Below are 13,534 nucleotides of genomic sequence, written 5' to 3'. Positions count from 1 at the left end.
ACATCGTGCAAAAGCTTTCACAAGCTGGTGAGGCCTGGGTGGGAACAGTGAGGATGGGGGTGGGCGGAGCCAGCTTCCAAAGCCAAAGGAAGCAGATGTCCATTGGCGGCTCCGTATTTAAATGCTTCTGCAGCAAGTCGCACGTCATCAGTCACCAAACATTGTGAAGACTTTCATGTTCGATCCCACTTCATCCTCCGAAAAACTGTTGCAGTCCAGAAAACATGACTAAATCCCCCCCAAGCATACAGCTTGCACTCTTGCAGAGGGCTGCTCTCTAAGTCATGCAAACTGGCACAAACTGGATAAAATAAAAGTTCCTGTATTCTGAGCTGCTTTGCTGTTTTTAAAGGAAAATGCTTCGCTCAGCCCTACACCAGGGAAAATAACATAATGTACAAAACCATTTCAAAAGGATATGCAGTTTCTCAGTAAAAAAGCAAATAGTGTCAATATTGACAGATGCAAAACAAATGTTTTTTTTTTTCTTTTTTGCAATTTCAAAATAAATTTAGTTCCAAGTCCAGCTCAAGTAACTGTGTCACCTTCTCCAAACATATTAGTACATGCTCTGAGTGTGTAGTTTTGGCACCTACAGGGATTAGTGTGCAGAAAAAAACTAAACATATACAGTATATGACTTTATCATATTTTTAAATGTGGTTTGAAATACAACAAAAAAATACTACTATTCAATCGTTATCAAAGGATTACCTAAACTGGGGCAGCATTGAAAACAAATATGATTGTCTTGGTTACACAAACAGAGTATCAGTAATTTAGCAAATTGCACATCATACATAAAACACATTAAACATAAGAACATAAGAAAGTTACAAACGAGAGGAAGCCATTTGGCCCATCAAGCTCAAATTGGGGACAACTTAACTAATAGCTCAGAGTTGTTAAAATCTTATTTAGCTCTGATTTTCAGGAACCCAGGGTTTTAGCTTGCGCTACACTAGCAGGAAGACTATTCCATACTCTAACTACATGCTGTGTAAAGAAGTGCTTCCTCAAATTCATTTTAAAATGCTCTCCTGCTAATTTCCACTTATGGCCACGAGTTCTAATATTTAAACTAATATTGAAGTAGCAGTTTGGCTGAACAGCATCCAGACCTGTTAGAATCTTATACACCTGCATCATGTCCCCCCTTAGTCTCCTTTGCTCAAGGCTGAACAGATTCTGTTCCACTAACCTCTCCTCATAAGACATTCCTCTAAGACCGGGAATCATTCTCGTAGCCCTACGTTGCACCTTTTCCAAGGCAGCAATGTCCTTCTTCAGGTATGGTGGCCAAACCTGCACACAATATTCTAAGTGGAGTCTTACCAAGGAATTATATAATCGTAGCATCACCTCCCTTGAATTACACTCCACACACCTAGAGATGTAACCCAACATCCTACTGGCCTTGTTAATTGCTTCCACTGGCAAAAGTGGGACATGGAAGCATCAACATACACACCGAGGTCTTTCTCATAATCAGCTACCTTTATTTCAGTGGAACCCATAAAATATCTGTACTTTATATTTCTGCTCCAGGCATGGATTACCTTACATTTATCTACGTTAAATTTCATCTGCCTGGTATCAGCCCAGTCGCTAATTAAATCAAGATCCCGTTGTAGCCTCTGTGCTGCTAGTTCAGTATCTGCTGCACCACCCACCATGGTGTCATCTGCAAATTTAACCAGTTCACTGTATGTATTGGTGTCAATATCATTCATGCAAATTAGGAACAACAGTGGTCCTAAAATTGAACCCTGCGGTACCCCACTATGAACGCAGGCCCACTGCGACATTGTGCCTCTAATAACTGTGACAACAGTGAGTAGTTTCCTGTCTGTTAACCAGTTTTCTGAAGCTTCTGAAGAAGCAAAGGACAGTTGAAACTGATACCCTAAATGCATGGCAATGAAATTTTTCACTCTTTTGTAAGACATCATTCCTTAATTATATTAAAGTCTAAATTGGTACTTGAACATCATTGTTCGTTCTCTCATAGGTGATGAGGTTTACAATAAAAGTAACGTGAAGGAGGATTTATGATTACTACCAACATTTCTGTTTGGAGGTGATATTTTTCAAAATCTTTTCCAACAATCCGCATCACTTATCCGTACCAGTATATGAATGAGGATATTATGAAAAAGTCAGATAAAAATAGCAGCCAAAAGGCAGAGATGCTTAAAGGTGAAACAACATTAATAAAGTAATTTGTCAAGCCACAAATGTTACCATCAGAGTCATACTGGGCCACAGTATCTTTTCCGCTGGTCATTGGAAGCTAAAGGGCAGGGATCCTTCACCAGTAATTGGATAATTTTATCCAATTATATGATTATCAGTTATCAAACTGCCACAGTTACTATGTCCTGGGGTCCTGGATTAATAAACTCTTTTAGGAATTTATCTTAATTCTGCATTTTAAATTTTTTTTTGTGTGTGTGCAATAAACTCAGAGAAATGCGCTCATCAGATCACAGGTGCATAGACATGGGACAGGGGTAAACGTGAGAGTACAGGAGAAACCAAAAATGCAGCATCTTTTGCTCTTTTGCAAAATAAACTGTATACGGTGAGATCTTAGCTAGGAAATCACACAGTCATATTCAAACTGATACTGGTTGTGTGCAAGTCACCACAGAATAATTTATAATACTTATTTCTGCTAGTCTGTTAAAAACAGCTGCTAGTCTGCCATTTGTTCTGCATTTATTTATTTATTAATTTTTTTATTTATATTTCACTATATTCATTCCACTCCATGACACTACTACTCTATTAATTATTATTTGCATACATATTGCACTATGTATACAAACCCGTGTCCCGCCCCCACTTTGCACTGTCCTGGCAACGTTAAAACCCTCCCCTGGTTACTTTTGCATGTTGGTGTTTGTATGTTCCACCACGGTCCTGGGAAAATATTAATTCCTGTCACCGTATATGTGTATATGGATTAGGGCTGAGCAATTAATCAAAAATGAATCAAAACCGACATTCAGAACCTCTAATCGATGTAATCATGCCCATGTCGATCTCTTCATTTTTTAAAAAATGCTGGTAATACTTAAAAAAATTCTGTTAAAATTATCGCCAGTGTGTGTTCATGTACTGTCCACTTAAAAACATACTACAGTGTGTGTGGTCACATGACTCCGCCCCATCCAGTCTGTGACATGGAAGCAACATGGAGGAAAACTCTGAGCCAACTGTGCGGCTCGAGCAGCTTGTACCAAAGAAAAATGGTGTGTCCATCATTTAGACACATTGTGGCTTTAATGAAGACGACACCAAACAAAAAAAGGTCAAATGTAAACATTGTAAAAAAAAAAAAAAAAAACAATTTCAGATTCCAAAGGTAATATCTTCAATCGGTTTCAACACTAACAATATTTAAAATACAGTGGAAACCGCTTATAGCGATCATGGTTATAGTGATCATCTGCATATATAGATCAAAAATCTTCATTCCTGTACAAATACTGTTTATATAATTTGCTTATAGTAATCAAGTAGTCCGCTTACAGTGTTCAGTTTGGGACTTTTTATACATAACAATATATGTTTGGGACTTTTTATACATAACAATATATGGAAAAAATTACAGCTATGCTAATTCTTTTTGTACTTGCATACTTTGCCTTGCAGAAATGTGTCTGCTTCTGGCTAGCTACCTGAGGCTAATGTTGCGTGTACAGAAAACATGATGGGAAAAATAAAGTCATTTTCTGTCTATTATTAATATAGACTCATCAAAATTTATGATAAACTGCCAAAAACTAAACTACAATAAGCTATATTTTATGTACAGTACTGTACTGTATTATAGCATATTTGAATTATACAGTTCATTCATTTAATTTGCACAGTACTGTAATTTGAAAAGCATTTGAAACAGCTGCATTGTATTTTGAAAGAGTCAATAAAATTCAGTAAATAGTGAATGTCCGTTTTATTACCTTATTTTCATGTAATAAAATACTCAAATGTAAATTAGATGGATATCTGGCTAAGACATAAAGAAGAAGGAAAAAAATCCGGTGCACTGATCATCCACTTGTAGTCATCAATTTCACCCTGACATACGTGATCACTATAAAAGGTCTTGTTTGCAAGTAATGTAAACTGTTTATTTACTTTTTTAGGGAACTTGTGACCATGTTCATAAGATGTTTTCATTTCAAGAGATTTCTGCTTTGATTTCAGTTGATCAAAATATTCAATGAACAACCATAAATGTCTGTCTGTTTCCTTCCATTATTTTAAAATCATAAAGATTTCCAGCCTTTCTTTAGAAAAAAATACCCCAGCTTTAACAGTTGAGCATGTTTACAGTACAAACCTTATCAATGAAATATGAGGGCAAAAAAACAACAACCAAAAAAACAAAATAATTGTCCATTAATCGTAATCGAGGTGAAATGTTGATTCATGGTGATAATGACTTGAGGTCATATCACCCAGCCCTAATATGGACGGTATGACAATAAACCCTACTTGACTTATTCCAAGAGACAATCTGGTATTTGAAGTCCATGTTTATTCGTCCATAGCCTTAATGTTACTAAATTTCAAGAATTATTTTTTTTAATTTAATATACTTTTTACTATTTATAACACTAACAGCTTGTGTTAGAAAAAAGTGCTCTTAGATTAAATTTGCTGCATGCTGATTTGCTTACGTCTCTTTGTAGGTCTGTATGTTGTAAGTCAATGTGTTAAATGTAATATATTGATAGATAATTACCACTGAAGTGCAACAACAATAATGATATTTACTCACAAAAACATGTTTGAAATCACACCAACATTCTGACCATTTTGGGATGTGAAAGGCGCTTATAACAGTTTCAGGCCAACATGGGTCCGTTTCCACAGAAACTCTGGAAAGTTCTGACACGTCCCATTAGCTGCCAGATCCGGTGTCGCTGACTCAGAAACAGAATATCTCTGTCAAAAATTCCTCGCGGCGGCCAACATGTTTTGATTTTCCCCTAATTCACAAGATGCTTCGGTTTTGTTTAGTTTGGATTTCTTCCCCTGGGAGAGGAAGCAGAAAATGTGAGACTTGAACCTCGAAACTTCAGATGATCCATCGCTTGAGAAAAAAAAACAGGGCAGCCTATCGTTCGTATTAAAATTTCAGCACACTGGGAACCGACAGACCGTCCAAGCTGGGTTCCTGCAGTAAACGCAAATTGCTTTGTATACTGCGGGTCCCTGGGACCAGAATCTCCTGCAGGACCTCACACAAATAAAAGTTATTCCACATGTCATGCAGACATCCGCAGCTATCCGGATCTGCCATCATTCTATTTCCACTGCAGCTCTGTTTCCCTCGACAATCCCCAGTACCGTATAGTTTTTGCAAAATAATTAGCCTAAGTTGGCAAGATTTTATTGAGCCTCAACTTAAGAATTCCTTCGGCTGGGGGGAGGAGCAATAGCTGATTTCTCTTGTTCTCTTTGTCTGTGTCTGGCCAGCAACTTTTTGGGGGGAGTACAGAAACAGAAGGAGTTGCTCCAAGGGTGTGCTAGCAATTACCCAGGGAAAAGACAGGGAAATTGAGCGGCAATTAAACTCGGGGCCCCGGAGCGAGAGAGGCTATGGCAGCAGCCATAAATACTCTTAAAACAGCAGCGGTTAGTGAGAGCTAAGCAAAATAATGACAACCAACAAATGCTACTTTCTTCCAAAATACACAATTACTCCTTTTGTTTCCATATACTGTTCTGAGAACAGGTTAATTTGTTTCGCATTCATTTGACATGGATGTCTAATTAACTGACAGGGGTGCAGCTAACCGAGCGTCAGTGGCGTGTGTGGCAATGCCAGCGGTTACGGGTAAAATAGGAATAATCGGGCACAAATTTGGCTGGAGTCCTGCTGTTATCTCCTCATAGTGTGTCTGTGCCTCTTAGTGTCTTAAGCCAAGAGGCTTCCTCACTCTACTCTGGGGTCCAGGCCAATTACCAAAGTATTCGACGCAATTGCCAGGCGTTAATGACCAGAAATGTGGAGGCAATAGGTTATGTACAAGAAGGAGGCAATCAAAAATTATAGGAAAATGGTGGCCATCTGACATGGTCAGCCTGGGGATTAAGTGTCTCGATTAAGAGATCTAAATCAGTGACATCATTTTTAATCGCAAGTGCGGTAACAGGACAGCAGGGGCAAAAGAAGCACTGACCGAAACATAAGTCATGTTTAAAAAGCATGGGGACTGTCGTCGAACACCTGCTAACCCAGCACGTCCTTGGTGTGTTAATGGGCTGAGAATTAGAAGATGCCACCTTAGAGAAACATGTAGCCCTCACAGGACTGGCAAGTAGGCAGGTGGAGCACCTCGGTGTGTCAAATAGTGTAAAATCCCATTTCTCACCCAGTAAACCACCCCATCCACCTAGATTCCCCTGGGGACCCGGTTGCGGGAAGGTCGGCCTAGCGGAAAAGCGGCCACACGCTGCCGTGTCCAACTGTGTGCCTACGGGGGCAAAACGCATCAGTTTCTGCCACGTCAGGTTTGACAAGAGAAGAGGGAAGAAAAGAAAGATAAGGGAAAGGAATGATAAAAAAAGGAATTATAAAAAATATGTATTGTGAGACAACTGCTCTGTGAGAGGGTTCAGAAAAGTCCACAAATGGGGGAGGGACCCATTTGGACCCTAGACAGGAAGTGCCAGGATTCAGAGTCAGAGGGAGTTTACTGAGAATCTCCTCTCACATGGGTGCAATGAAAAACACAGAAATAGTAAGAGGATTCATGCACACTTATAGGAAAGGGACTCACTCGTTGCCCCAGTCCAACCGGACTGTAATATGCCGCTTGACGTCACGGATCTGGTCTTGCGTCAGGTGACCGGACAGCATCTGCCTCCGCAGGTCGATCAGCTCGTTCATCACGTGACGTAGCTTGTAGAAAAGGTCCACCTTGTGCTTCTGTGGGGGCGCAAAAAACAAGAACGTCATCTTAGAGATTGAGGGAGGCAGGACCGCGCTGCAGCTCGGCGCTAATCGCCGGGCCTCGCTAACATTGACGGCCAGGTCCACAGCTGTTGTTGATTCAGGTCACTGACCCAACATGGCTGAGAACCCTTCATCTCACTAACAGTGGCCTGAAGCCCCTCGCGTGTGGCAGTGAACAAAGGTATTAGCGCATGCCAGGAAATTTAAGTTAGTGACAGCATGGCAAATCCAGGAAATGCTGGAAAAATGAAGAAACTCCAGCAGCTCTCACCCTAAAAGACCTGGAATTATAGTCAGGTGATGCAACGCTTGAACTATGCTAAAGAACGAGGAGTGACTGGTCTACGGGCCAAACTGCTGAGGAGCCCATGGCCTGCAGGGGCAGCTTTACAAGCAGGTAGCAGGTAGCATAGTGCTGAATGACTATGGGATTTTAGATTGAATGGAGTCCCAGAATTGACCAGCTATCTCACTGTAAAATCCCATAGTCAGGCAAAGATTTTCCTTTTTTAAAATTTCCATCCATCCATCCATCCATCCATCCATCCATCATCTGCCCCTTATTGGGGGTGAGGTGGTGGGGGCAGCAGTCTAAGCACGGATGCCCAGCGTGTCCTGGGTCTGCCCCAGGATCTCCACCCAGTTGGACATGACCAAAACACCTCCCCAGGGAGCCGTCCAGGAGACATTCTAGATAGATACCTGAACCACTTCAACTGGCTCTTTTCAATGCAGAGGAACAGCGGCTGTCCTTTAAGCCCCTCCTGAATGTCTGAGCTCCTCTTTCCATCGCCTGACTATATCCCCATTTGATGTCAACAGTTCTCCATCCCTGCTCTAAACACCATGGGTAAAGCCATGCTTCCCCCCTCCAGGATCGCCTGACGGTTTGTCAGAACCGCCAAAGCCACTTTCCGCTGGGCCTGCCGGTAGTCGTCAGCTGCTGCGGGAGTCCCACACACTAATATAGCTTCGAAGGCCTCCTTCTTCAGCCTGACAGCTCCCTTTACCGCTGGTGTCCACCACCGGGTGTAGGGATTGCCACCACGGCAGGCATCAACAACCTTACGGTCACAGCTCCGCACCACTGCCTCAGCAAAAGAGTCCAGGAACCGCGACCATTCAGGCTTAATATCCCCCGGGATCTCTCGGGATGCAAGAGAAGTTCTGCCACAGGTGTGAGTTAAAGATCCCTCACTATGTGTTTGGGTGTACCAGGTCTATTCAGCATCTTCCCCTGCCACCAGGTCCAGCTCACCACCAGAAGGAGATCAACTGACAGCTTAGCTTCTCCCTTCACCAAAACATGCGGAAGCAGATCCGATGATGCAATTACAAAATTGATCGTAGAGCTGCAGCCCAGGGTGATCTGGTGCCATTAACTCTTATGTTCAAACATGGTGTTGGTTATGGGCAAACTGTGATAAGCACAGAATCCAATAGCTGATCGCCGCTCGGATTCCGACTGGGCAGGCCACTCCTCCCAAGCACAGCCTTCCAGGTTTCACTGTCATTCCCCACGTGGGAATTAAAATCCCCCTCAGAACAATGAAGTCCCCTTCCAGCGCCCCTCCCAAGGTCTCCAAGGAGGCCGGCTTCTCTGAACAGGTGTTTGGCGACCGACTCAGTGATTTAGGCCTGGTGTTGGAAGTTCACCACCTCAAACGCTATGGTTGGCAGAATGATGTCACTAGAACAAGGTCCTTAACCTCCAACAGTTCCAGGGACTAGCTGTACCGGCTTTCGTGAAATTTATGTAATTTCGTATGAATGCGTCTGATAAATACATAAAGTACAGCTTAAAAAATTTAGGTAAGAGAAAAAGTATTTTGAACACCATTATTTAATTTGCATAATCCTGTATCAATCCAGCGCATGTGGTCCATGTACAGCATTAATATGATAATGGGTTAAACCATGATTTTGTCGTACCTTACAATGAAAAGCATTTAATCTGTTACAGATTCACACTGAAATTTTTATTTTGGATAACTTTAGGTTACCTATAAAATAGCTTTAAGTCCTAATCTGATGACTCTTCAATTACAGATCAATGTAATCAAAAATAGTATCAAAGGAATAATGAGTTTTGGATAAAATGGAAAATATATTTTATTAAATATCTTTTTTTTTTTTTTACTTTACCGTTAGCGTTCATCTTAGCGAATATTTCAACAGGGTGAGTAACACAACTCCAATCCACCCAGCAACTTGAATTTTATTCTGTTAACTCTAGATTTCCAGGGTATTCAGCTGCTGATCACGAGAATAAGTTGTGATGTGAATAAGAATCTCACACATTCCAGCCTTTCCCAAAGTCACATCCCAGTCTTTTCCTATATTGTGTGACACTTTCTGCAGTGTTGACGTTAGTTTTGCTGAAGTTCACTGCTACTTATGCTCCGTTTTGTCTAATCCATTTTGTATGACAAAGGAAAAGTAATTACAGTCATCTGCTTCAGACAAATGCACTAAATGCTTTTACAAAAAACATGCATGTTTACCACACATAGCACCATGCAAATGGGACGAACAGTTTAATCTTCAGACACTGAAGGAGTGTCATGAAGGCTGTGTGAGATGGATGATGGCGTACGATTAGCGTAGCACGCCCTGCTCTTTCTACAGGCTCCGAATCTTCGCTGTCGATCTGTGGAGTTAGTGGCGGGCTGGCGGGGGAAGACCTTCAGTGACGTAGCCTGTTTTTCTCACTGACTGTGCACGGTGATTCTGGTGCTGATAGGCGAGCTGTACAACCTTGGGGATGGACGGTGACAATATCATCCTGGTGCTTCATGACCACTGTGCGTCAGTGCAGCCAAGAAAATCAGCTGAGCCACTTAGCCTGCAATTTTACATCATAAACCACACCCACCTGTACAGAACTCACCCACAGACAGAATTTTTACTCCAGCATATTTACGTTTGAGGGGCATATTAGACATTACTGGAAGTGGCGAGCATTTTCATGCCAAGGACAAATGTCTTTTCCCATAAAAGATATATCTGTTTTTTACATCATACTGTTATTATCCAGCGGTCAATTTAATCCAATTTATGTAGCTTAAAATCGCACAAAACATTTCACTGGCGCCATTCACCTTATAGTTGATGCTAGAAGTGCATCGCATGAGACTGAAACCTTCATTCATCTCGTCCAAAGTTCCATAATTTCTGATATACCTTTTTATTGAACTGATTCAGGTGCCTCCCAGCAAAGACTGGAGTAGAGGGACTGTCTCACACTTCAAGCAATAACATGTACAAGAAGAAGCAATACTACTAAATCCAACCGCAAATGCAATAAAACAGTTGTTCTCATACATATCTGGATTTTTGTATAGGCAGTGGAAACAAATTGTGATTTGTGTTTGTATTTATTACCATATAGAGTCGGTATGGCAGTCTTTTTCATTCAAGCATTCTCAAGAATTAAACTGCATAATCAAAGAAGCATATCTCAAAAGCATTACATTTTAATTTCATAACAGGGTACACAAAGGTTCCTGGAGATACAGGTAGATGTGGCCTGACACTGAAGACTTTTTTGACTATTTGACTTTCAACGGAGCTCCTAACTGGACCCAAGATGATGGAGATGTGGCTGTTCTGACCTTTCTGGACTCACTCAGGCATAAAATGGCATGATATTGTTTTGCCTGCACATTTCAGAAAGCGTCTGCTCCATCTCCATGCAGAGGTCATTCCAAACACACGACTGACTGTTTCTAAGATGTCTATATAATAACTTAGCAACAGACCCCATATTCACCTAGTGCAGCTAATGGAGAAAAGTCCTACTGCCTGTAACGTTGGGGGGCTGGAACTAGATAAAAGGACAACAACCAGTAATGAACCTGTAAAAGCACCTGAAGAAGGAACGGATACAAGCTGGAATAATATCACTGTTTGGACAGACAATTTGAGAACAAGAAACCACTGAGGAGTTACAGGATGTGGAAGACATCCTAGTAATCTTCTAATCTATGTTTTGTTTAATTAAATACTTCTTTTTACAATCAGTTTTAACCATATCAGGGTAAATGCAAGTTGCAGTCAAAGATTTTAATGAGGTTTATTTGACTCGTACATTTGCTAATTACTCAAATTAACCACATTTGTTCATAAGAACTAGACAGGGGTGAAACGATTTTGGATTTATGTAAATATGCTGCCTGATGTTTATAACGGCCTCTCACATGCCAAGTCAATTGACAAGTCAATTTTGCTTTTAAAATCACATTAATGTCTTAATAACCAATTGTTCTTTCAGTCCATGTCAGGTTATTACTGACTAATCTAAACATCCTTTCCCAATCACCGCTTGGCCATTAATACTAACCCAATAATTAATACCCAAACTGTTTGTCCATGAGGTGGCAGTGCCTGCAGTGTAAAACAAAGAAAGATAACCTGCAGAGTTCCTATCCAGGAAGGTGGGATTTAACCCTGGGGGTTAGCAATGCTAGGAAACACCACCACCTGCAAGACGACCATGCCACGCCGAATCGCGTGAAACTGTACTAAATTACCCTAAAGCAGAGGTTATGATCACCGGAAGCTACATCAACAAAATGCCACTGCAATATAAATGCTTTGGTTTCAGTCCTTTGACAGGGGACGCGGAATGGCACTCCATCTGGGGGCAGGCTGCCACAAAGACGCAACTGGAGGCCTCCCCCATCGTGGACCCCCAAGGTGCCAGCCCGAGGAGGCCGGCTTTGGAAGATCAGATGATTTTTCAATCAAAGGCGACCCTTTTAAAACCATCACAGGATACTCATCTCTGGTGCGCTGTTCGGTTCTCTAAGATCAGACGCCACACAGACCAGTCTGAAAGTGAGGGACTGCCCACCCCTCTCTCTTAGACTGTTAATGATAAGCTCATCTTTCTGTAGGTGCCAGATCCACAATGACATCTTGACCCTAATAACACACGCTCAGCCAAGTCAGGCGGGGCAGGAGGGCAGATTTGGCTGGCAGTTAATGGTTGAGTCAGCCAAAATGTTTTCCAGTATGTGGTTCTGTGATTCAGTGAACTGTGCTGCGAATGAGGAGGGGTGGATTCGTTGTCTGAGTGGACAATAATATGCAGTCAAATTGTAATCGCAAGGTTAGTCCAATTTGATGAGAATCTCTACAACACACATCCACGTTTGGAAATGGCTCATTTATCCATAAAATCTATCATGGTATACAGTGCAGTGCTGAAAGCTGAGTCACTCTCTATTAATTAAACGTATTCCTATAGTGACTTTTTTTTTGTTAAAGCATACCATTCATATCGTGAATAGTTTCATGCTGTAGCTGGTCAAAAATATTAGAAAAGATATGACTAGAATTCTCATTCTGGCACTGAAATCTCGTTACACGCCTGTTTACCCAATGACCCCACTAAATATCACCAGGTTAAAGTCAAAGTGTTTTTTTCAAATGGCATTCAGTGCAAGTGAAATAAAGCCACTTGTGCTTTTAGACAATTCAGCTGTTTTCCTGCACTTCAGACTGGTTTTACATTATAGAAGGTCAAAGGCAACCAGTCTTTTAAGATGGGATTCCTGTTTCTTTTTACTGTGACCACTGGAAAAGCAGATATGGCTGAATTCAAATGAACTGCCAGTCACTTGAAAGGTCAGGGTACCTGCTGGTGGCTGGTGGAGGCGAGCCTGGGGTTGGAACGTTGTTCCAGGGAGTACAGGGCGTATTGCTGTGAGACCTGTGTGGTTTTCAGTTAAATTATTTGATATTTACTGAGTGTCAATGCCCATGACCTGAGTGCTCAGACTGTATTTTCTTGCAGCTTGAGAAGCAAAGTTGTGTCCCCTAGTTGTGCTGTTCAGTGAAAAAATCTGCATGAAAGGAAAAATCTGCATGAATTGCCCTCACAATAAACACACTGGACGTTGTGGAAACTGAAAAACAGCATCAACAGGATCGAACAACAACAGAAACAGCAAACATCAGTCTCCTGCGAATGTAAGGAGATTTCGTAGCATTGCCGGTTAAACTGAGGACACTGGAAACAACAATCTCATTAGAAAAGATACTAAATTTCCCAGATCTGCAAAGCCCATTCTGGATAAGCCACAGGAATCAATTCAGGTCACGATGCAAACAGCTCAGCAAAAAAAAAATGTAAATGCAGACTTTTTATTGAAAAATCATGCACAGTATCTATCCATCAAAGAAATGTGATATGTCAGAGTGTGAGTAAACTGCTATGTCACGGAGGATGAATCTCGGGATTTCAGGTGCCTTCTCTAAAAAGATCTCTGAGCCCACTTCTGGTCCCCCTCCCATATTACGTACATCTGAGAAAGCAAAGCTCAAAGTGTGCTGTCCATCTGGGAAGGAAATGTCATCACTTTGACATCATGGCTGCACGACCAGGCTGGCTCCTGCAGAACTTATCAGTGGGCTCTCTAGCTCATCTATTATAGATCGAGCAGGGCGATTATCACCCTGTGCTCATTCCCAAGCAGCTGAACATGAATCACTAATCACTGAGCATTCAGTGAAACCAGTGGGCGTGACTAGCGATGAGTTAGAAAATCA

At 41.5% G+C, this 13,534-nt stretch overlaps 1 protein-coding gene across 1 annotated transcript in view; it reads right to left on the bottom strand.

The window, feature by feature from the left end:
* dock3 (dedicator of cytokinesis 3) overlaps positions 1-13,534 on the bottom strand; it is a 184,712-nt gene that overhangs the window by 67,250 nt on the left and 103,928 nt on the right. The window contains 1 exon segment of the mRNA XM_049023708.1: positions 6,804-6,952. Within this exon segment, the coding sequence (XP_048879665.1) occupies positions 6,804-6,952 (149 nt within the window).

The sequence above is a fragment of the Brienomyrus brachyistius genome, chromosome 8, assembly GCF_023856365.1.
Source record: "Brienomyrus brachyistius isolate T26 chromosome 8, BBRACH_0.4, whole genome shotgun sequence".
Taxonomy (NCBI): Eukaryota; Metazoa; Chordata; class Actinopteri; order Osteoglossiformes; family Mormyridae; genus Brienomyrus; species Brienomyrus brachyistius.
The sequence above is the reverse complement of the archived record's forward strand: the minus strand, read 5'-3'. Positions and strand labels throughout refer to the sequence as shown.